Source organism: Mchenga conophoros, linkage group LG1 (genome assembly GCF_057382185.1).
Source record: "Mchenga conophoros isolate Kocher_MC1m ecotype Shallow Benthic linkage group LG1, M_conophoros_male_GT1.1, whole genome shotgun sequence".
In the NCBI taxonomy this organism is placed as follows: Eukaryota; Metazoa; Chordata; class Actinopteri; order Cichliformes; family Cichlidae; genus Mchenga; species Mchenga conophoros.
The window spans coordinates 36,605,825-36,630,478 of record NC_140526.1 but is presented as its reverse complement, the minus strand read 5'-3'; the positions used below and the strand labels follow the sequence as shown (position 1 = coordinate 36,630,478).

The following is a 24,654-nucleotide window of genomic DNA, read 5'->3' as shown; positions in this document are numbered from 1 at the left end:
GTTTAGATAACGCTTTCTTCTTTGTGAGGCAAATAAGAATTTCACGTAATAATCGGTTTCTCTATCTAAAACACCTGACCACACCCTAAGTAGGACCCAGCTTCCTGTGCAAGTCCCTGAACGCCCCATTATTCTACATCGATTCAACAGGCAGCAGAGTCTCAGGATTCGCCTCAAAACTACACCTGCGAGCCCAGCAGCAGTTTGAATGTTGGCGTATTGATACAGCCTCATGTGTGAGAGGGAAGGTGAAAGGTGTTTGGCTGCTTATCCTCTTAGTAGCATTATGCTGAGCCTCGTACAAGCCCTGCCATGCGGTGCGCCCTTGTAGTTCCCCAAAAACCGGAGTCAGCATCTCTGCGTCCGTTGCGCACAGCTGGAGGAGCAGTCCGCAGCGGCGCGGGGCCGAGCAGCCGGCCGCACAGGTAAGATCCGCGTCCTTGCTCTCTTCACACCGCTGCTTTCTGCGATTTATGCTCTTTTTGCTGATAGAGTGTAGATTAATGATGTACACCGACCTTGCATTATAATCCGGGCTGTCCTCAATTAAACCCCAACGCGCGTCTTTCACTCGCAGATTTCATGTTTTGTTTTTTGTTTTGTTTTTTTAAAAAACATGTTGACGTTAATGCACATCTGGCAGTATAAATTATTAGTATTATTTCATTTACAGCACGAACGGATTTCATCACGCTAATTTCTGTGCGCTCTTTAAGCCACAATCAGCAGGAATCTCAGTATTTACTGATTTTATTTAGACGGATCTCCTGTTTTTTCTCGCCGCTTTAACATGTTTGACGTGTTTTCAATAGACTCCTATTATGTGAGAAGCTAAAGCCTGAGTGATTATGTAGCCATAGTAACAGGTGGCTGTCTGCATCCTCTATCACCCTCAAATACACACATAGATACACGCGCGCGCGCGCACACACACAAACACACTTTTCCTTAGTATATCTGCAAGTATGCAAGCAGAGGGGACATTATAAATACACACGTGTTCATGATGTGATTTTAAGCTGTAGGTATTTTCTGGTTTTCAGTCCTTCCACAGGTCAAAGCTGAAGATGAAACACACTTTGTGCGTACATGTGCTTTTTTGTCTGCTGTTGGCTTCTTCACACCACATAAGAGCGCAGGCATGACTAAGGATTAGCAATGCATCTGACATAACTTCCTGTTTGGAGTCGAGACAATGAACGTATACTTGCCTCAGAGGAGGAGACTAAGGTGCAGCCGCATCCTCTTCTTTATCTCAGGTGTGCTGCTGTGTTTCGTCTACACCTTGACTTTGAAGGCCAGGCTGTCACAGCCACTAGCCTCCGCCCAGACGGATGATGGAGCGGAGGTGGGTAGCGATGAACATGTGGAGGTCAGCATCCAGGAGTTGATAGCGTCTAATGAGACTGAGGAAACTAAAGCTACCCTGGTGAAAGTCGTCAACAGGACGGATATCGAACAGTGTATCTATGTAGATCCCCAGCCTCCCAAACCGCCACCAACTCCACCGCCACTGACCACCGCAACTCCACACTACCCCCCAACCCAGCCACCTCACAGGAAGGGTGACTACCCAGAGGACTTGTTCTCGATAGAGCAGCGTCAACAGGGCTGGGTGGCCCTGCACATTGTAGGGATGGTTTACATGTTTGTCGCCCTGGCCATCGTCTGCGATGAGTTCTTCGTCCCTGCGCTGGAAGTCATCACCAACAAGCTGGAGATCTCAGATGATGTGGCTGGGGCCACATTCATGGCAGCGGGAGGCTCTGCCCCTGAGCTCTTCACCTCCCTGATTGGGGTCTTCATCTCCCACAGCAACGTGGGTATCGGCACCATTGTGGGCTCAGCCGTCTTCAACATTCTCTTTGTGATCGGCATGTGTGCCATCTTCTCTCGGGAGATGCTGCACCTGACCTGGTGGCCTCTGTTCAGGGACGTGAATTTCTACATCCTGGACCTCATCATGCTTATCATCTTCTTCCTGGATAACATGATCCTGTGGTGGGAGAGCATCCTGCTGGTGCTGGGCTACATCAGCTATGTGAGCTTCATGAAATTCAACAGTCAGATCGAGCAGGCGGTCAAGACCCAGCTTAACAAACACATGAGCATCGTTAAGGTGTGGACCACAGAGGAGCCAGAGAAGGTCAGTAAAGGTCCCTTTTTTAAAACAGGTGTTCAATGGCTACAGTTTGCCCTTTTTTCTGTCTTTCTTTTAATTTCTTGGTCTGATTGATGAATTGTGTCTTGCCTAGAGGTGAAATCATTAATTCCTGAGCTAAAATAATTAATTAGTTGAATAGTTCATTAACAGATGATAATTACACAGTACATTGGTTGGAAATCATTTTTAATACAGAAAAGGCAGTGTGCGTGTGTGTGCTGCTTGGACTAGCTTACCTGCCATCAGGCTTCCAGGCTTTCTTGGTCACTTTGGTTTTTTGCTCTTTAAATTTAGACAAATGAACACTTGCTGTGACACTTTTATTGCACTTTCGGTCAAATTATATTCAACATGAGCAACTTGAGCATCTTCTTTTGTTCATGGCTTCACGCTCACTGTGAGGAGAGATGGGGGTTGAAAGCATGAAAGAAAGTAACATCCATAAATAACTGCACATTTCTACAAAGACTCACAATTCACTGAAATGAAACATGAAATTAGGTAAAATAAATAGAAGAAAGAAAAAAAAGATTAAAGGTTTGCCTTCAGACAGGCTTATGGAGTCAGTCACTGTGCAGAGGTACATTGCTACACTGGGTTTGGCTCTTTCATGAGATTTGTTGACATTAGGAGAGAGAATGAAGCGTTAACAGGTGTTAGAGTTATTTTTGCTTCAGCAATAAGAGAACAAAATAATTTCTTTTATTCATCACGCATTTATCAAACATAAAAGGATGGATGCAGCCAAAACAGATGTTTCTCTAAGCAGTTGTTACCAGAGATACTATCTATCCATTTATTTTCAGTATACACAGTATATTTTCTATCCTTTCATCTCCGCACAGTTGGGACTGCCGCCTGCTCGGACACACTGAAAGAGAGACAGTGATTTGTGGTTCTGAGCAGGTGAAAGACTGTATTTGTGTAAAATCCTTTGATGGTACTGAACAGAGAGGACTCCAGGTGTCATAGATGGGGCGTCACAGGGTGGAGTGATGCAAGTGTCAGTCTTTCTGTCAAAGCCCTGAAATACCACTATATAGAGACATCATTTCATTTACAATTTAAAAACAAAGGAATAAAAGGTTCATTTCCTGCAGGCTGAACAGCTCTCTGCTCCGCTGCTGCTGGGAGAGATCAGCAAATGTCTGAGGCCGTAATCAACATGCAGAACTGCATTACAATATCTCAAGGGCCCGCAGCAGATTCGCCAATTAGCCTGAAGCATGTCTGCAATCAGCATGTGCTTCAGTATTAACACCAAGTGCAGTGAGATGCGTTGCCACATTGCTGGGTCAGAATTGCTGAAATTCAAAACCTCTTCACAGATTTCAGTACATGGTGTTCACATTTATATACATGCTCAACCATCATTTCTTTTTGTTCTTTTCATCAATAGAACACATTAATATCACCTGTTGCATACACAAACACATATATACATAGATTTGGGAGCTCAGTTTAGGAGCATTCATCGTGGAAGCTGTGTATCAGTAGGAATAATGCAGTTGTTGAAACTGGAGATTTAAAAAGGATCAGCCTCAAGGCTTAAGGGTTGTGACTTACTCTTCTGCTGATGGTGAAAAACTCATGCTGGCTGGACTTTTAACTAGATTAGGGGCTTACTACTGTCTTTTGTAAAGGATTAACCTGGAATTCTTGACCTGTCTCAAGACTACAGCTGGAACCATGTCAATTCATCACTTTGCATGTCTACTCCTATGACTGAGTTTAGACTGAGTTTCTACAGTACATTACAATACAATACAATGTTATTTATATAGCACATTTAAAAACCAGAGGTATGTCAAAGTGCTTCACAGAACCAATTAAGAGCAATAACACATGCAAATACAGACCAATCAAATTGCCAAAGCAATCTCCGCTGTTCATATGCTTGAATGTATACGTGTGAGGTAACTCGAACTACTGGTAACCTGAACTGCTGTTAAACTGCCTCACTATAGGAAAGTGAAGCACCACCACCTCCACCACCTGCTGCTGCTGCTCCAGCTGCTCCAGTTGCTGCGCCAAAAGTTGAAGAAAAATCCAAACCAGAACCTGTACAACCTCCAAGCAGCCCTCAAAGCAGCAAACTGCTGCCAGACTCACAAGATGACAAGACAAGACTCAAGGTTTGAAAAACAAACCTTTTGTTGGTTTAGACCATATGAAGGATTAACAAAGCCCCAGCTCTGAAAAATTAAATACAGTGAAATACTTAAATCTAGTCTTTCTATTGGCCAGTAGAGGGTGAACTCCCCAGTTGCAAAAAAGGATGTCCAGTTATATAGATGTCTGGCAAAACAACTCTAATGATCACTTTTTAAAGGACATCAGTAAGCACTTAAATGTTGAGTTTATGGTGTCAGTCATTATTTTCAGTTCTTACTGAATATAAAATGATGTTCAATTTGTAAATTATGGTTTAAATTACAGTCCAAAAAGATGACAAAACAGACTAGCTTGTTAGTGACCCCATGCTGTGAAAAAAAAGTCAATACCACATAAGCATGCAGTGTTCCTTGGCCACTCCATCACTTCAATCTGGCCTGGAAACACTAATATGGTAATGGGACAACTGGGTGATGCCACAATGGCCCTTAAAGCTTTTATATAAAGCTTATGTTATTTGTTGGCTAAATCTCCAGTTAAACTGCAGTGTGACTTCCTTAATTTCAAAGCAAAAATTAATATTTACTTTCAGATGAATTAATGGAGGGATGCATCAGCTCATAATGGAATAAGATCGTAAAGGATCAGCAGATATTTTATCTACACAAGGAGTGTAAGGCTCTTCCTGTTGTAGCTGTTGTAGTAGCATTTAAGTGTTAGATTTACTTTTAAAATCTGTAGGTTTGGTTTATTTTATATGTATATGTATTGTTAGCATACACACAAACTCTGATATAATAGCATAAGTTCTTTAATAATTAATAACCTAGTGAACTTGTTACTTGAATTTACACAAATTAAAATTATCAGACTTACTTGGCCTGGCTTGCTACTATGGTAAGCTAGTTAGCTGGACATGCTAATGTTAGCATCTTGCGTTAAAGCAGAGAAACATGTTGGTTAATCTGTTCCTCACACTTTCATTGACTGTTTTTGGCCCTTCAACGTTTGAAACAAAAGTCAGAAGTCATCTGATGAGACAGTTTGTTATTTGATTTTTGGGGTAGATATTGAGGTCCATCAGGCACTAGTCCTTCTCTCCCTTTTGTTTTTATTGTCCAATTCTTAAAGGTGTTTATCACAAGGCAAGATAGTGACATTGGCAAAACAGCCTGTACATATTGTTACCTTTATTATTGTTTTCAGCAATAAAACTCTAGAGTGAGATGACAGTGTTAGCCTGTAACATTTGACAATAATTGTTACCCATTTCATGCCAGCCATTTTGGCATGTCAGTGTAGGGTACGCTCAGGTGTCATTTACAGTCCTGTTGTATTTAATGTTTTAAACCCATTCCATTTATGTGTAGTACCAGGACCCTGGTTCCTCTAACTGGATCATAGCCATAGTTGACGTTATTAATTATACCTGTTTTTCTCCTTCCAATACCTTGTCAAAATGGCTGCTCTAACAAAAGCAAAACACCTTTTTGATTCTCACTGGTCTGCACTGGTTAGTATTATTAAAGGTTCCCTAAGGTTAAATGCTTTAGTTCTGACTAGGTGCCTGTTGTCCTGTAGGTGCGTCCAGCCCTGCAGCGAGGAGGCAGCTCAGCCTCCCTACACAACACCTCGCTTCGGAGCACCATCTTCCAGCTGATGATTCACACATTGGACCCTCTGGGAGAAGGTAACCAATGTTTTCTCGGGTGATAATATCACGTCTGCAGCAAAATTAGAAATTAAAAATGCACAGTGCTCATTAAAAACTGGTTCAACATACATATTTGGGTCAACAACCAAATATGTATGTGTAAATGTCAAAGTTCTAACCTCATTATTTAGCTACAATTTGATCCTTAATTTTAAAGGACTTTCTGTGATGAAGTATTTTACCATTTTAACATAAGTAAACAAGATGCAAGATGTTGGAGACGGTTGATCTGATATCCTCGTGTTGGTGTTGTTCCCAGATCATCATACTAAATGTTGTTTCAGGATCAACATTGCAAGTGACCAATCAGAATGTTGTGACATCATACCTTTGCGTCTTCGGGAAAAACCGGCGTAAAACAAAAAACTGTACTTAAGCTGCGTGAAACCGCCTCTGTCCGCCGATCAACGGACCCTGACCCTAACCCTAACCGTAACCCTTTAATAAACAGTAAGCAGAATTGATATTGTCCTTGCAACATTGGAATTTCATAAATGCACGAATGGCTTGGCGCGCAAAGGAATAACGTCACAACAATGTGATTGGTCACTTGCAATGTTGAACCTGGAACAACATTTTCATGATGGTCTGGGAACAACACCAACACGAGGATATCAGATCATCCGTTGGAGACAGCAGGACCTCACTAATGATTACTTTCATTATCAGTTCCCTAATAAATTTGTCTGTAATTAGATTTAATATTTTTTCTTACTTCTGTACCTGATGCTGCACCTTCCATTCAGGAGAAGTTAAATTAATTAACAAATAGTTAAATCTGCTTACAGCTTCTTTACAGTTTTCTTGACATTTATTAAAGGCCTATAAGCTTCTTATAAATGCTTAGAAGGCTTAAATAAATCATTATCATGCATAAGAAAAAAAAGCTGTAATTAATGAAGGAAATGAAGGAAAGTGGTGCTTAATGACCAAAGCAAAGTCTTCTCACACTCGCTCATGGACTGTAATTAAAAATAATAAATAAAAAACCAAGTGAAATCCTGTTGATCGATTAAATGTTCCAGCTTGTTGCAAAGTTGCCAGTGACTCAGCTGTATCCCTCCTGTCCCTTTCTCTGAGTCAGTGTCGCGTGATGAACCGCAACGACCTTCAGTCTGTCCTCGAACTCACCGGTGTGCTGTTCCCTAACTCAAAGCACTGAGCCACTGTTGATCCTTAATCAGCTTTTCAATACAGGGTAATAAAAGCTGGATAAGAGCCAGCATGCTAGCAAGCCGAGCGCTTTATCTCTGTGGAAGCAGAGACCGGCTCCTTGCAGCTGGACTGCAGTACGCAACCCTAACCCTAAACATGAGTGATTTCCAGATAAATAGACCCGTGATTTTTTGCATACAGTTCATTTGTGGAGCAACTGGTTTCAGTGCAGCAAGTGTGCTGCAGTGTATTTCTGTATTTGTGCTGACAGCAGAAGAGAAGGCTTTGGTCCGACATAAAGGAATCTGACTTATCCGTTATTTCAGCTGATCTATTAGGTTTCATTCACTACATCAGAACAATGTGAAGTTACATCTTTCTAATTCAGAAACTTCTGCTGTATTAGGGAGTGGTATTTAATTGATTTTTTTCATTCTTTTGTTAAATTTAAACAATATTAAGGACAGCGTTCCTGGAGGATTAAAAAGTTAAATTATAATAATTCCACAATAGTAATGCCACACAAAAAGTTACACATCAAAGAAGACGTTTTTGGACTGTCAGGTTGTAGCTAGACTTTCTTACTTTCCAGGATTTGACTTGAGTTTGTGGCTTCTAATGTTCCTCACAAGGCTGTCTGTTACAGTGTGGACAATGACTGCAGGGCATCTGATTTAAAGTATTCTTGCTAACAATGTCACCAAATTTGCAATGACAGAATTGGACAATGTAAGAAAACTTGACAAGCCATGGCAGTTGCATGGATCAAACTTCAGACCCTTAATCAACCTTTATGTATACCGATTACAATTATATTAGCAGAAGAGGAAAACCCATGAATGATGTCTTCCATTTTCTTAGCATAGTACAAGCAATGTTCCCTCTAATTTTTCATGTGTCTGAGCAAACGCACAAACTCCCTGAGCGGTCCCTTGGACCACTGTGAGCAACAGCAGATGTGTGCACTGTGGTCACGCCAGCATGGAATCGATCCAAGTCACATGGTTTATTAAAATAATCAAATTACAGCATTTACATTTATGTTAGACTACTTTTAATTAACTGCTTTAGCCCACTTACAATGAAAATGTAAAAAAATCTTGTTCATGACCTGTGTAGTATGTTAACACTATTGGAAGTAAAAAATAACTTGAACTCCAATTCTGAAAAAACAACTTTCTTCTTTCTTTTTTTTTTTGTAAAGCTCTGACTTGTATTATTAGTATGAGTCTGTGGTCTGGGAGAGAGTCCTGTAACTCTGTCTGCAAAATACAGTATATAATGTTGGGCAATTAATTACATAGTTACTTCTTCAAAAAAAGTAACTGAGTTATGCAAACAAGTTTTTTGCAGCCGTTTACCTAAAAATGCAGCCAAAGCGTTTTTTAAAATAAACATTTCAAACTATTTACAGAACAATCAGCTGTTCTGCATCAAATTTGATGCAGTAAATATAAACCACGATAGTATTCAGGAAGAAAACCAAACATTGCACATATTTTTTTATCATAATTCTGGTTTAATGTGGCCTATCAACACAATTTAAAAACTGGTATAAAGTCCACACTTTTTCCGTCAATTGTCCCGTCTGTCCTGCTCACATCTCCAATGGTTGTACACGTTGTCATTAACGTGGCTTCACTCCACATCAGCCATGCCACTTTGCTAGCTAAAACACCGTGCCAGCAGTGCGCAATTGCGCACGCGCGCAGCTTAGAGGGAACATTGAGTATAAGTACAGTATAATACTCTATATAATAATGTATATGTGTGTAAAACTGAAATAAAGTAGTGTATTGATTGATTATTAAGAATTTAATAAAATCAATGTATCTTTAGAATAGTTCAAACCAATAAAAAATGATACTTACTTTATGAATTACAAAAATAAATTGTAAAACACACACATTACATTTCCAAGTTTGCAGTCTTGCAAATTTTAGCCAATCTTTATGCGGTGTACTCAGCTGTAAAAGGAAAATGAATGTGACTCTAATTCTGACTTCTAAAATGCTCACAAGTTGCCAGTTATTTTGAGACCAGCTCAAACTGTTTTTTGATAAGCAGTTATGTGTGACAGCGTTTAACCTGAGCCTGTTACTACCATGCAGAGATATTATTTTTGTTACTATGAAACATTTACTGCACCATGAACCTGAAAACTGTCAGTCAAATTGAAATCAGAATCAGAATCAGAATCAGAAAGGGTTTTATTGCCAAATGTTGAGCAGGTTTACAACATTAGGAAATTGCTGCGGTGCTTCAGTGCAAACATACTGTCATAAATTGCGCTTAAATAGACATGAAAAAATAAAAGTAAGAATAAGAATTAAAAGTGCTACGTAGAAAGATATATGCATGAGATATACATGAGATATATACATGAGAATAAGAATTAAAAGTGCTACGTAGAAAGATATATACATGAGTGCAGGTGGTGATCAGTGCCAAAACATGGAATGATGCAGTGAACACAGCGTAGGGTCATGTGTTAGTGGTGGGAACAGTCGTACGTTTATTGTTCATGTGTCCAACAGCAGAGGGGAAGAAACTGTTCTTATGGCGAGAGGTTCTGGTGCGAATGGACCGGAGCCTCCTGCCTGAGGGGAGCAGGTCAAACAGACTGTATCCAGGGTGAGAAGGGTCAGCTGAGATCCGAGCTGCACGCCCCAGTGTCCTGGAGGTGTACAGGTCCTGCAGAGATGGGAGTCTGCAGCCAATCACCTTCTCAGCAGAGCGCACAACACGCTGCAGTCTCTGTTTGTCCCTGATAGTGGCTCCAGCGTACCACACGGTGATGGAGGAGGTGAGGATGGACTCGATGATTGCGGTGTAGAATTGCATCATCGTCCGTGTTGGCAGGTTGAATTTCTTCAGCTGCCTCAGGAAGTACATCCTCTGCTGGGCTTTCTTGATGACGGAGGTGATGGTGGGCTCCCACTTCAGGTCCTGAGTGATGGTGGTACCCAGGAAGCGGAATGAGTCCACAGAGGTGATGGGGGTGTCAGTCAGGATGATGGGGGGGAGTGGGGCTGTGTGCTTCCTGAAGTCCACAATAATCTCCACTGTCTTCTGGGCATTCAGCACCAGGTTGTTGTGGCTGCACCAAGACACCAGACGTTCAACCTCCCTCCTGTAGGCAGACTCATCCCCGTCCGAGATGAGCCCAATAACGGTGGTATCATCTGCAAACTTGATTAGCTTGACAGACTGGTGGGTGGAGGTGCAGCAGTTGGTGTACAGGGAGAAGAGCAGAGGAGAAAGAACACAGCCCTGAGGGGAGCCGGTGCTGATGGTCCGAGAGTCCGAGACATTCTTTCCCAGCCTCACATGCTGCTTCCTGTCCGTCAGGAAGTCAGTGATCCACCGGCAGATGGGATCAGGCACATTCATCTGGGAAAGCTTGCCTTGGAGATGGTCTGGAAGGATGGTGTTGAAGGCAGAGCTGAAGTCCACAAACAGGATCCTGGCGTAGGTTCCTGGGGAGTCCAGATGCTGCAGGATGAAGTGTAGGGCCATGTTGATGGCATCATCTACAGACCTGTTGGCTCTGTATGCAAACTGCAGGGGGTCCAGGAGGGGGGCCGTGAGGGTCTTGAGATGGGAGAGAACTAGGCGCTCAAATGACTTCATGACCACAGATGTCAGAGCCACGGGTCTGTAGTCATTTAGTCCAGTGATCCTAGGTTTCTTGGGGACAGGGATTATGGTAGAGGACTTGAAGCAGGCAGGCACATGACATGCCTGCAGTGAGGAGTTGAAAATGCCAGAAAATACTGGGGCCAGCTCGTTTGCACAGTGTCTGAGGGTGGCAGGAGACACACCGTCTGGGCCGGGAGCTTTTCGAGCATTCAGACTCTTAAACTGCTTCCTCACATCTGCTTCATGAATATGAAGAGTTGTGGTGGGAGGAGGTGGTGTGAAATCCTATTATGTGTGGGGTGAGGAGGGGGGTGTTGTAGGTGAACAGTTTGAAGGTGGTGATGGCTCTATGGAGGGGGGAGAGGTGGGGGAATTAGTGTCCAAATTGCCTCTATTGTTGGGGCCGTTGGAGGTGTGAAGGCTGCCTGATGGCTCGTCAAAACGGCAGTAAAAGTCGTTAAGGGTGTTGGCCAAGAGCAAGTCATCAGTGGAGTGGGGGGTTTTAGGCTTGTAGTTTGTGATATTCCTAAAACCTTTCCACACAGAGGCCGAGTCATTCTCTGAGATCTGCTGCTGCATCTTCTCAGAGTGCTGATGTTTAGCAATGTCCACTTCTTTAGTGAACCTGTACTTGGCCTCTCTGCAGCAGTCCCTGTCTCCGCTTCTGAACGCCTTTCTCTGGCCCTGAAGTTACAACCATGTCTGTGGTTTCCATCGTAGAAGCAGTTCTTAGAGGGGCCGTTAAAACCCCTGGCCCCAGAAAAGTCAGAAGAGGTAAGAGTTACAAAAAGTTGTTGCCTGGTTTGAAGCGTTTGTTGTCTTTAATTTTTTTGTGTATTTGTTTGTGGATCAAACTTCAGATTTCCTGCTTAGTTGTGTTGCTTATCTATGTTTTGAAGTCAAACTTTCTGGAACTCATCACAGTCACTCAACATGGGCATGTTAAACTTTTGGTCCTCATCTGTTAGCCTGGCTAATACAAACCTGACATACGAGACAATTCACCGCTGAACAGAATAATGTTTAGAACAACAGTGGGGCTCAAGGCCAGGAATGGATTAGCCACTGAGTTGGAGATGACTCCAGATGACTCCGACATATCATGTCAGCAGGTCCATCTAACCCAATCTAAGTTAGGCAGATACCACAGGAAACCACAGAGGTCATATCCAGGCTTCAGCAGGTCTCAGCTGTTTTAACCAATACCTATTCACACAGACAGTATGTGCATACCAAGAATATGTGGGTGTTTTTGTGTCGCGGTTTGGAGAATGAGCTAATTTTTCACCTTTGATGTCAAAAAGAAAAAAGTAATTAAGGAGTCAGACTGATAATGTGTGTTGTGAATGTCTGCCAATCAGAAACATCTTTTAATGGTGATGTTAGAGGGGAGGGGCCAGTACAGAGGAAAGGTAAGGTGAAAAACATCATTGCTGTTGTGTTGTTTCTGCACTAGTTGTTTTTGTGGTTGTTGTTGTTGCTGTTGTGTTCAGTCTGGTCTGCTATTACAGAACACATTTTTGACCGCTATGCATGCATTGGATGGTTGCATGTTTGTGTGTCCGTCAGAAAGCTGTGAGAATCGTTGACCTTTTGGCACACTCTGGCTGTTTGTAAAGAACATGACTAATTTATCTGTAGACTAGTGTCATTGGCTGATATTATGTATTAGACAATTTGCATATTATTGATCAAGAAACTGACCTCACAGCCCATTGTTGCTGGGTTCAGTCATTATGCAAATGTACTGTTTATAAGGTAGGGGAAACCCGCAGTCAGCTGAAACTGAAGAAATCACTTGGATGAATGAGGAAACATTTCTCCCACTGAGAAAATGAACACAAACAACTTTTTGGGGTCCAATTAATAAAAATCACATTTATTGGACGCTGCAGTGTGTATCAATAAATACATGGTTTGACAATCTTAGAATAGTTTCCAGGTTTTTCCAAGGGTAGCTGCATAGGCAAAGACTACCCTGACTAACTTCTGAAGCACACCCAGTCATTTTGGGGGGGCCTGAAATTTGACAGAAATTGCACAGTACAGAAGCTCCTGTGACTACGATGACCTGGATGACTGAGAACCTTCACAGACAGAAACAGGAGTTTCAAGGGTTACTTCTGGTAGGACTTATGAGCGCTGATGTTCCACCAGAGGGCACTCTTCAACTTCCATAACAGTATAAACCCAACAACCACATAAACCAAGCCAAGGCATGTGGAATGTAAACAATAAATTACAAACAAACAAAAAAATGTCCTTAAAGACTGGGAACATTGGAATGGTAAATAATCAGATATCTGTATTGGCCTGAAAAATCTTATCTTAGTCAGGCTCTAGAGTAGATAAAAGCTTGGTGGTGATAAACAGCTTCAAATGAGTCGTAAGTAAGGTTCACATTTTAGCATAGGTACCAGTAATTGTACCTGTTCTCACGTTTGCACTGGATTGGATTGGATCTTTACTCCTAAATGCTGGTCAGTGTGTGTTTATCAGGTCATGTTATTGTTAAAGCTGGTTGTAGAAGAACAGGCTTCACATGAGATTTGTTTGAGCAATGATTCTTTTAACTGCAGCGAAGAACAAAGTAAAGCCTATGAATGTCCCGATGACGGGCAAACTGCAGAGCAAGTCCCATCACCGCTGCAGCGAAGGTGAGTCGTTTGTGCGATGAAACGCCTTTCCTGAAAGCATACTTCCTGTGGGTGTGTTCCAGTGCCATCAGTATTTTGTTTGACTAAATGCATAGTTTTGTTACATGATTTCGAAACATAACCCGGATTTCCAACAACATCTGATTTATATGTTGAAGCGCTTGTATTTCTCTGGCCATTTTTACCTACAATCCTCTGTCATAACATTGCGTAATTTTGTATTGTAATGCAACAGTACAGAACACATATCAGTTATTTTTGGCATCTGTCTGAGAGGTACGCTTGTGATGTGTGTTAGCCCAGTTTTGCATAAAGACTGAGATAAAAAAAAAAAAATCATATTTTAAATCACATGGGATAAAATTTAGTCTCAGTATGATGGTAAAAATCAAATATCAAAATATCTCCCTCTATAATCCATATTGTGTTTTTTGGTTTTGTTTTTATGTATTTTGTACTCCATTGTATTGAAAATGACTTTAAATATGTTTTGGCATTAGGCTCAGTTTACTTTTCCCATTTTTTGTGCTATTAGCTCAAACGGGTGAAAGAATGGATCTTTCTAAAGAGCTTACAGAATATGAGCCTGGTGTTTTAATAGGGTACCTCCACAGCAAAAACTCTCTTTGTGAAATTTCTTCCCTCCTAGATATTCCACGATCAGCTGTAAGCAATACCATCTGCTTGTCAAGTGATAAAGTATAGACCCTGCTTCCAGGTCTTTAGATGGAAACCAGCACTCTAACTTACTGCTTCTGAGTCAATTAAACCTCATAAATCATCTTTTTCAGGGATGCCGTGATGTTAAACTTTATTGTAACAGCTGGGATAGCAGTGATGCTGATCATTTTTATTGAAGATAAAATCTCATTGTTGTCACAGTGCTTGTTTAGGAACCGAAGAAGAGTTTGAACCTGGAAATAGATGATGTAAAGTTACAGAGCGGGGTCATCAAGTGCATGTGTAAAAGTCACAAACACTCTGCTCATTCACTAACTTCAGAATTCCAAACCTCCTCTGGTATTAACATCAGCACAAACACTGTGCTCTGGGAGCTTCATGGCTTTGGTTACTTGAGCTGAGCAGCTCCTGTAGGAGGAGCTGTGCATGAGACAAAGAAATTGGATTAAATTTATTCTCATCTTCTAATTTAAAAAGTTAATATCAGGCTGCATAAAAGGATCCAAAGGATGTTTAATTTGTAATTAATTGTGTGAATATTCAGATGAAGAAAGTTATTATTTTAATAGTTGTACTGTTGATTAATATTGTAGTGACTTGTGCTTTGACATTTATTGTGATATTGCGAGTGCACATATGCACATGGTCTTCTATCAGTAATCAGAGACAGTTTTGGGGTTTGAAGGAGGTTGTTCTTCAGACTCAGTTCATATGTTTGTGCGTCATAGTGTGGAGTAAGGAGTTGCTTGACAGTCTGAGGTGCACAGCAAAGTGGGGCTGTGAGGAACCTGGAGAGGCCTCGACAAGACCGAATCAATGAGCCCTGAGGATTAACATGCATATGAGTGTGCATGTGACTCTCTTCCCCGCCTTTAGTAGAGCATGTTTATTGCCAGACACTCCAATCACTCCCACTGCCACTTCATACTGGCCTCTAGAGCAGAATAATTTGTCAGTGTAACATTAAATTTGTGATTTATCTTCGCTAAGTGTGAAATTAGCTGCAGTTCTCTAATATTTAGATACGTTTAAAAATAAGTGTGAGCGGAAGTTTTCCAAATTCTTTAATACAGCAAACTTGCTTGGAAATTCAAATTCACCTGAATTTTTAATCACCTAACTGCAAAGTACTTTAGCTGATATAAGGTGAGGAGTCATCAGTCTGAAGTGATGGATTTAAAATGGTGACCATAACACAAACCAGCAGGGTTATTACATCATCCAAAAGTGACTCTGTTCAGTTGTGTTCAGTTAGATATGGGGAAACACTGCTGCATACAAAGAACAAACTAAAAGACATCTTTGCCCTTTCAAAATAAAATCAAAGGAAAAGTCAGAGTGGCAGGTAGACAAAGAAGACAGTGAAAAGGTCAAAGTAAAAGCATAAAGTCACTAAACATTTAAGTGAGGTTGATGTGTCCTGTTTGTAAAAAGATGCAGTGAAACTGTTTTATCTAAAATGGCTATGGGATATTTAAAATCTGCAGTGTTTGAAAAGCAGGTTAAAATTCATATTTTTATCTATATTACTCCGTGTGGTTTTCCTCTTTTTTAAGATCCAGATCAAAAGCCAAAGTCTGAGCAGCCAGCTGCTGCCGGTGCATCAGAGGGAGCAGCTACTGCTGAGCCGTCCACCTCACAGCCTCCAAAGGCAGAAGAGACAACTCAGGAAACATCTGACCGACCGGACGAATCGAAGGTACGAGAAGATTTCAGCTCACTGTGCAGTTTGCCACAGAAGTGAGGAAAGTGGAGATTTTAACAACTTTGATCCTATAGTTTTAAAAGTCGTGATAATACACGTCTCATCTTAATATGAACGCACGTGTTTCTTTAGCTGTTGTCATGTTGCCAAAAGAAACTAGTTAAGTTGTCAAGGAAACTGATGAAAACCTAGCAGCATCTGTATCCTCCATGCGAATTGCGAAGCACTGGAATGCAGTCAGATGTTAATTGCAATGTGAAGCCTGGGAAATAACAGGCGTGATGAGCATGTGAAGATGGCATTACTGTCTCCCTAGATTTGAATAGATTAGCTTCAAATTCATATTTCTGCTTCTTTATCTTTTCAACAGACCTGGAGACAGAAAGCTATGACTTTAACTATGTTTCTTACTTGATTTTGAATCTTCAGATTTTAAATTGGCCTCTAATTATTCCTGGCATAATGTATTTTGAAAATGCACCCAAGGAATATACTTAAGCACATGGTGTATTAGTAAAATTGAAGGAAAGATGGTAAGAGCGTTGGCTTCAATCTGCACATTTTCAAACTAATTTAAGAGGTTTTGGCTTGCTTCATATTTGTTTCTAGTATGTGTTCTTCTTTCCTAACATATTACATTTTGGTTATGTGGTACAGTTCAAAATAAAGCTTGAAAATGACAAGAATGTATAATCTTTAACAAACACATCAATTGAGAAATGAAGGTAACCGTTAACACCCACACAAGTTGCTTTCTGTCAGTTTAGTGTCACCTCAGTTTTCTGGCATACTGACCTCAGATCACACTTTGCATGGAGGCCTGTATATATCAGCTGCCAGCACTTTTTGAAAACCACATCGCCAAAGCCAGAAGCTGTGAACAAGGCTGTGAGGAGGTTGGATAACATGCAGTGTTGAAGAATGATGGAGGGCCTAACACAAGCACACTAGCTTATACTTTTTGTTAATTTATTGTTCATGTATACATAAAAAAATTAAAAAGGAGTGGCAGTAATGTTGCAGAATATTAACAAAGTATTATAGTAAGATATTAACAAATAACAAAGTAAGATATACTTAATCTATCCTAAAAGTTGGGAAATTACTGTGTTATAAGCAAACTAACACTACAAACTAAAAGAACCTCGCTCAGTGAAGTAAATACAATATCACAAAGCAAAATAGCTCACAAAGGTAAAAAGAAAAGACGCAAAATAAAAATAGAGCTAATTTAAATAGAAGAAAAAAGTGAAGAGCTAAGATAATAAGGGGGGCTTAATAAGTAAAGCTCTGACAATATAGGGATATGTTCCTTCTCTGTAACATGTCCAGGATTATGCTGCTGTAACTGGTGCAGTCCCTTCACATTTCTTGTTACCACTCAGAGTAACGTCTCTGTCGCCCAAAAGTACTGAAACCATGTACGGTCACAGTGGGGTCTGGAAAATGTGAGTGTGTCAATATCTTGCTGCAGCACTCCAGGATACACATCAACTGTGAGCTCACATTTGCCATGATGATCACTGGAAGAGCTCCAGAGCTGAAACCCTGTCTTATCCTCCAGGACTGTTGTGCTCAGGAGATAGATCTGTCAGTACCATCAGCTGGTGAAAGGTCTCCATTGCTCAATCTCATTAGAAAATAAACCAGTAGTAGACTGGTAGTAGAAGTAGACTCATCCAAGACTGGACGTTTCAAGACTTTCAAAACAAAAAGTCACAAGTTCATACACATAAATAACAGTGAAGTCCTCAAATAATAAAAAAAAAACAGCTAATTTGTGAAATGTACCTAAAAAAATTCTCATGTAAAATCATCAATTCACCAAGACCTAAACCAGCCCTGAAATATTAAATACTAAATAATAAATCTAATGCATCTTTTATGTGGTTCCCGCTTCGTTGTGTGCAGTGAGTCAGGGGGTTTGACTCACTCTGTTCCTTCTCCTACAGGCAGCAGCAGCATCAGCAGGTGGATCAGGGGGCTCTGAGGGCAGCGCTGAGGATGAGAGTGGTGACGAAGAAAGCAGCGACTCGAGCGAGAGTGAAGATGATGGCGACAATGAAGACAAGGAGGAAGAAGAAAAGGAGGAAGAAGAGGAGGAGGAGAACCAACCATTGTCTTTAGGGTGGCCTGAAACCAGGCGCAAGCAGGCGACATATCTGTTCCTGCTGCCCATCGTGTTCCCGCTGTGGCTCACCCTGCCTGATGTCCGCAACCTGGTGAACAGCCCTCATCATCATTATCATTATGACCTATGACCTTAAAGCTTTACATACTAAAATGATGTATTTTATTATCTTTACCCATGGGATTGGAACAGAATTGGCTGAAAACTTGGCTTCTGTAAGCTGTACAAACTTGATAGTTTAAGACATATTCATGCAATATGTGATTTTGACCGTGGGCACTAACAATAATGGCCAAGGTGAAATGCTTAGCTAACCTACAGGTAATATAAAGTTTTTACTGATTTTCACATTTGGTGTTACTTTGATCTGATTTTCACCAAAATTAATTCATCTTGAGCTGTTTTTGGTATCTACCGACACACAAAACTTGAAAATATCTAGAAAACTGTGAATGCTAACAGACAGATAGAACCGACTGCAGTGAGTGAATTGTATGGATCAGATGCTATCATTTACAATGGATTAATTTTTGATTTTTTGTAGTTTCAGGATCTAAGTCTCTGTTCCCAGGTGTCATAATGTTTTTGAACATGTAATGTGAATGGCTCTGGTGCTTTTCAGGCATCCAGGAGATACTTTGCCATCACCTTCATAGGCTCCATCATCTGGATTGGTGCTTTCTCCTACCTGATGGTGTGGTGGGCTCATCAGGTTGGTGGAGTCTTAACACATGTTATGTTGGTCTTTTATTCACACTGATAAGGACCCTGGCAGACTACTTTCCTACATGTCTCAGAGTAGTCGGCCCTGAGTGATGTCAATGATACTTTCAGGTGATGCTTCTGCAGTTAGTGCGGTTAGTTTAACATAAAGATAGTGAGAGCATAACATAGAGACAGTGAGACTGTCCTAGTTTTATAGAAAGTTTTGTCTTTTATTTGTCTCGTTTTACCTTGTGCAAGAAAAAAACATAATTTTGCCCAATTTCTCCTTAAAGGTCATCTCATTGTGCTTGCACCGCAGTTGAGGTCTGGGCTATGAAAGTTCTCGCTCTTCTGGACATTATAGTGGAATTTACAGCCTGATCCTCAGGCATGAATGCACAGTGCACAACCCCATGATTTTTAAAAATTGGTTTAAATTGGGAGATTATGGGCTTTTCCATAATGCTGTTTGTTCTCTGGGTTCTGGCCTCTTGAAATGGCAGCCTCAGAATAAAATTGGACAAAATGAGACTTCCAGTGAGTGTTTTTGTTTTTGTTTTTTTAAAGCAGCATTACTACAAGAGGTCCAGGGGTGCACAGAAAGACAGAGAGACTCCTCTCCCAGTGTACTTCAGACCCAGCCACACACTGAGACGAAAACTGGTTCATCCCAAAGACAAACTCCCAAACACAAACTTAACAACGTAGTGTATGCTGTACAGTATAGCGAGTATGCTCAGACCTCTACATTGGAGAGACCAAACAATCACTTCCTACACGCATGGCACAACATAGAAGAGCCACTTCCACGGGACAAGACTCAGCAGTTCATCTCCATCTAAATGGCAAAGGTCACTCTTTCGTGGATGCCAATGTTCACATTTTGGACAGAGAAGACAGATGGTTTGAAAGAGGAGGGAAAGAAGCCATTTATGTCCACATGTCTTTAAGGAAACTTAAAGAAGTCCAGATGCTTTTCTTTCCAAGCTCCTTAGACTACGATGACCTGGATGACTGAGAACCTTCACAGACATTCTTGGAGAGAGACTATTTAGGTTTTTCTGTAATTTGAGTTTTATTTAGTCTTTGTTGGGGGGAAAATGAAGAAAAAAATGAATAATGTAGAGTAATGTTAACTAGTTAATTAGTCACCGATTTGGGCACACGGTTTAAAATTTTGGTCTCACTTTGTGGCACTTGGGCAGTTTTACCAACCAACTACAGCCAGGTTGGGGATACTCGTTCTGACACTTGTTTTTATCTTTTACTGTTTGCAGGTGGGTGAAACTGTGGGCATCTCAGAGGAGATCATGGGACTGACCATCTTAGCAGCTGGGACATCTATCCCTGACCTGATCACCAGTGTGATTGTGGCCCGGAAGGGTTTGGGTGACATGGCAGTGTCCAGCTCAGTGGGGAGTAACATCTTTGACATCACTGTAGGGTGAGTCACTCTTAATTCCATTCAGTTTTATTTACATAGCGCCAAACCACAAAAATCGCCTAAGGCGCTTTATATTGTAAGGTATTGACCCTACAATAATATGGAGAAAGCCCCCAGAATCCTTTGTGTCTAGAATAAAGCATTAATTTATCCACCATTGTACCTGTACTTCAGTCAACAATTGCATCATTGTTGTAAACAAATAAGCCGATATTGTAATCACTATCAAAAAGTTACAAGAGGCTATGCTAAAATAGGCCAAAATATATTTTCTTACAAAAACAAAAAAGGAAGATGTAGCAGACGGGCTACGAAGGTGTGATGGTAAATAGCTTGATTTCTGCTTCTGTTCTGTTTGGTTTTAGTCTGCCGATCCCTTGGTTGATATACACCCTGCTCCACAACGGTGAGCCAGTTATGGTCAGCTCCAATGGCCTGTTCTGCGCCATTGTGCTGCTCTTCCTGATGCTCCTCTTTGTCATTATCTCCATCGCCGCCTGTCGGTGGAAGATGAGCCGAAAGTTGGGCCTCACCATGTTCGTACTGTACTTTGTGTTCCTCGTCCTGAGTGTTCTGCTGGAGGATCGTGTCCTCATCTGCCCTGTTTCCATCTGAGGGAAACAGCACCGTCACACAAGACTTGGTACATCCACACACGAATGATACTGTAATATAGGATCTGTTAGAGAAAAGAACTGAGCCTAATGTTAAAAGGCTGATCAGGCACACACTAGATGCTAAATTAAAGGAAAATTCTACGCTTAATGTGGTTTTACATATTTAATCTGACATTTAATGACATTTAATCAACATTTTCCAGCAGCTCCAGTCTCATAATAAAGTCTTACCCTCCACCTTTTTAACTGAGTGTCTAAGCTCTGTGAAATATATTCAACATATAGTGCAAAGAGATGTACACTCAATGAAATAAGGGCTAGGATGTTACTGTCTTTGGTATGAAATACAATGAGATATCCAACCGTGGCCTCTGTTGGCAGGAACAAAGACTGCCACTAGGCGCCTACTGCTTTAGTATGAGTAGTGGGATTAAACAGCAGGCAGGGATACATTGAAATGTTAGTAGAAGAGATTGGAAAATGTGAAGCTTAAATCATGGCTTTCAAGTTTGGAGGGTGTGTTTGGTATTGGACGTGTGGCTTGCAGGATTTGATCCATTTGTGCACATGTTCAGCCGGTAATCAGCAATCTGACTTTATTGCCCACAAAGAAGTGATTATTTCTAACATATTGTTTAATAGTTGCCAATAGGAGTCCACTGGGAGTGCACTGAAGCAAGCCCGACTACTGTGTGTCCATATTTCCAACATTTCCAACAGTTTTTTAATGAAAAACGGGAAAACGATCAGACTTAGCCGCTTAGTCTGCAGGCGCGTGATTAGAAAGCTAAGTGGTCACAACTATTTTTCTTTGTGGTTTAAAAGCAACTACCATTGCAACTATCATTTTCAAAGTTCATTACTAGCCATACTGTGCAACATGGATTTAATAAACTTAAAAGACACATTTGATTAGTGTAGATTGTACACTGGATGATGTTACCTGCCGAATCTTGGCCAAGATGAATGGCTGGTATTTCTCATGTGTGTGTTTCCATACTAGATCCTCATTTGTGCGGTCACAATATCAGCTGAGAGAAATTATCTTTAGTTTTTCTCAAGTACTGGTGTCAGCACATCATTTCATGTTGCACTCCTAACAATAGTAGGTGATAAAGGATATAACAGCAGCGGTGAGATGGCTGTCTTTGATTTCAAAACCATTACAACAGCCAACTTTGAACCTCTTTCACAGTGGGCTATAGAATCACCAGTTTGGAGCCATGACCAAATTAAGAATAGTTTTACCCCAAGAATCCTCTTCAAATGCAAAAAGTGCAACAGTTTTGTATAGTAGTGAAACACATTTACCTAACACATGAAAGATCACAGGTCAAGACCAGGAGAAGACACAAATCCTGAAGTCCAACACACAGATCCATCTGCTGTAGCGACCTGCTGTGAATGAGGGAGTAGCTGGAAGAAGCATAATTAAAAACTTCTTATCGCGGGAGCAATGACTGTAAAATATCAATACAGCTAATGCACACAAGATGAGAGATGTCAGAATAAATCAGGAAATAACTAACGCTAAGACCAGGACTAAGATATATAAGATTGAAATAAGATTTGCCGTGTTGTGGCGTTAACGTCATTTCAACGAGATTAACGCTGACAGCACTAGTGGAAACACAACGAATATGACTGCACATTTACTCCGACATCATCCTAGTGCAAAGACAAGTGGAAGCAGATAAAAACAACAAGCACGCATGCTTCAAACTTTACCCGAGTCATTTAGACAGCCGTTAGCACAGGATTCTCCTTATGGGGACCTGATATGTTTAATATGCTGCTGAGAATATAGCCCAGAAGAAGCGTATAGTATAGCTTTTATTTCGGAAAGAGCCATTTCTCTGTAATAAACTCTCTTTTCCAAAGATGAGTGATTTCTCAATCAGATATATTTATTTTTTTTATTACTTTGTTGTTTCAGCAACATTAAATTTCAAAACTGTACGTTTGAGTTAAAATATATATTTATAATTTTAATAAATGACAAATTAAAAAGGCATGAACATTTTTTTTGTATCAAAAAAATATCGAACCGTGACACCAAAGTATTGAACCGAACTGTGAATTTTGTGTATCGTTGCACCCCTAATATATATATATACTGTACTATATATATATATATATATATATAGATATACACTCAACAAAAATATAAACGCAACACCTTTGTTTCTGCTCCCATTCCCCATGGGATGGACGTAGAGACCTAAAATTCATTCCAGATACACAATATAACCATCCCTCCCAAACAGTGGTCACAAATCAGTCCAAATGTGTGGTAGTGGGCACATCTGCTATATTGAGATAATCCATCCCACCTCACAGGTGTGCCACATCAGGATGTTGATCTGACATCATGAGTAGTGCACAGGTGTACCTCAGACTGCCCACAACAAAAGGCCACCCTGGAATGTGCAGTTTTGTCTCACAGCAAAATGCCACAGATGCCACAAGCAATGAGGGAGCGTGCAATTGGCATGCTGACAGCAGGAATGTCAACCAGATCTGTCGCCCGTGCATTGAATGTTCATTTCTCAACCATAAGCCGTCTCCACAGGCGTTTCAGAGAATATGGCAGCACATCCAACCGGCCTCACAACCACAGACCTCGTGTAACCACACCAGCCCAGGACCTCCACATCCAGCAGGTTCCAAGATCGTCTGAGACCAGCCACCCAGACAGCTGCTGGAACAATTGGTTTGCACAACCAAACAATTTCTGCACAAACTGTCAGAAACCGTCTCAGGGACGCTCAACTGCATGCCCGTCGTCCTCATCGGGGTCTTGACCTGACTCCAGCTCGTCGCCGTAACAGACTTGTGTGGGCAAATGCTCACATCCGATGGCGTCTGGCACGTTGGAGAGGTGTGCGCTTCACGGATGAATCATGGTTCACATTGTTCAGGGCAGATGGCAGCTGAGAATGTCCCAGTTCTTGCATGGCCAGCATACTCACTCACAACATGTCACCCATTGAGCATGTTCGGGATGTGCTTGACCGGCGTATACGACAGCGTGTACCAGTTCCCACGAATATCCAACAACCTCGCACAGCCATTGAAGTGGAGTGGACCAACATTCCACAGGCCACAATTGACAATCTGATAGACTCCATGCGACGATGTGTTGCACTGCATGAGGCAAATGGTGGTCACACCAGATACTGACCGGTTCTGGGTCCCCAGACCCCCAATAGCGCAAGAAACTGCACATTCCAGGGTGGCCTTTTGTTGTGGGCAGTCTGAGGTACACCTGTGCACTACTCATGATGTCAGATCAGCATCCTGATGTGGCACACCTGTGAGGTGGGATGGATTATCTCAATATGGCAGATGTGCCCACTACCACACATTTGGACTGATTTGTGACCACTGTTTGGGAGGGATGGTTATATTGTGTATCTGGAATGAATTTTAGGTCTCTACGTCCATCCCATGGGGAATGGGAGCAGTAACAAAGGTGTTGCGTTTATATTTTTGTTGAGTGTATATAGATATAGAGATATGTCTGCCAGTACAGAGGCCAGGAAACAGTCATTTCTTTACTGTGGCAACAACACTTACGAAATATACAGACTGTCTATATTTGTCCAACACAGCAAGTATAAAACTTAGCTGTAGCTGCTGGAAGTATCTGAAAATGACACCACGCTGCTTAACTCAACAAACATGAAGCAATCATAATATATCCCCATTCTGTTAACAGATTTTCTTTAGTTAGTTTTTTTTTTTGGTGTTGGTGGAATTTTCCTTTAATAAGCAAATGCTTATGGGTAGTCTCTGAGCTGACAGCATTAGGTCATTTAAAAACATTACACCCACTCTAGTAGTATTGGTATGGACTGACCTTGCAGGAAATCAGAGTCACTGGATGCAACTTCAGTTTTGTATGTTTAGTATTTCTGGAAC

The 24,654-nt window shown here is 41.2% G+C and overlaps 1 protein-coding gene across 2 annotated transcripts; it reads left to right on the top strand.

Annotated features, from left to right (window-relative positions):
- The first annotated feature begins 268 nt into the window (after nt 1–268).
- LOC146583735 (sodium/potassium/calcium exchanger 1-like) lies at nt 269–22,962 on the top strand. 2 transcript variants are annotated; one of them, XM_085276674.1, is made up of 12 exons: nt 269–425; nt 1,044–2,146; nt 4,132–4,299; nt 5,861–5,969; nt 11,511–11,564; nt 12,152–12,202; nt 13,370–13,447; nt 15,685–15,827; nt 17,786–18,055; nt 18,587–18,676; nt 19,947–20,113; nt 20,479–22,962. In XM_085276674.1, the coding sequence occupies exons 2-12, from the start codon at nt 1,196–1,198 to the stop codon at nt 20,726–20,728; spliced, it is 2,331 nt and encodes a 776-aa protein (XP_085132800.1). In that variant the 5' UTR covers nt 269–425; nt 1,044–1,195; the 3' UTR covers nt 20,729–22,962. The 2 variants fall into 2 exon arrangements, with proteins under 2 accessions (XP_085132800.1, XP_085132792.1); XM_085276666.1 differs by lacking the exons at nt 11,511–11,564; nt 12,152–12,202; nt 13,370–13,447.
- Nucleotides 22,963–24,654: the final 1,692 nt, after the last annotated feature.

What these genes read in the sequence shown, in the direction of transcription:
- LOC146583735 (XM_085276674.1), top strand. Translation starts at nt 1,196, where the DNA reads ATGAACGTATACTTGCCTCAGAGGAGGAGACTAAGGTGCAGCCGCATC. An exon ending in GGGGCCAGTACAGAGGAAAG is followed by an intron (nt 12,203 to 13,369) that starts GTAAGGTGAAAA and finishes TTTTAACTGCAG; the next exon opens with CGAAGAACAAAGTAAAGCCT. An exon ending in CCATCACCGCTGCAGCGAAG is followed by an intron (nt 13,448 to 15,684) that starts GTGAGTCGTTTG and finishes CTCTTTTTTAAG; the next exon opens with ATCCAGATCAAAAGCCAAAG.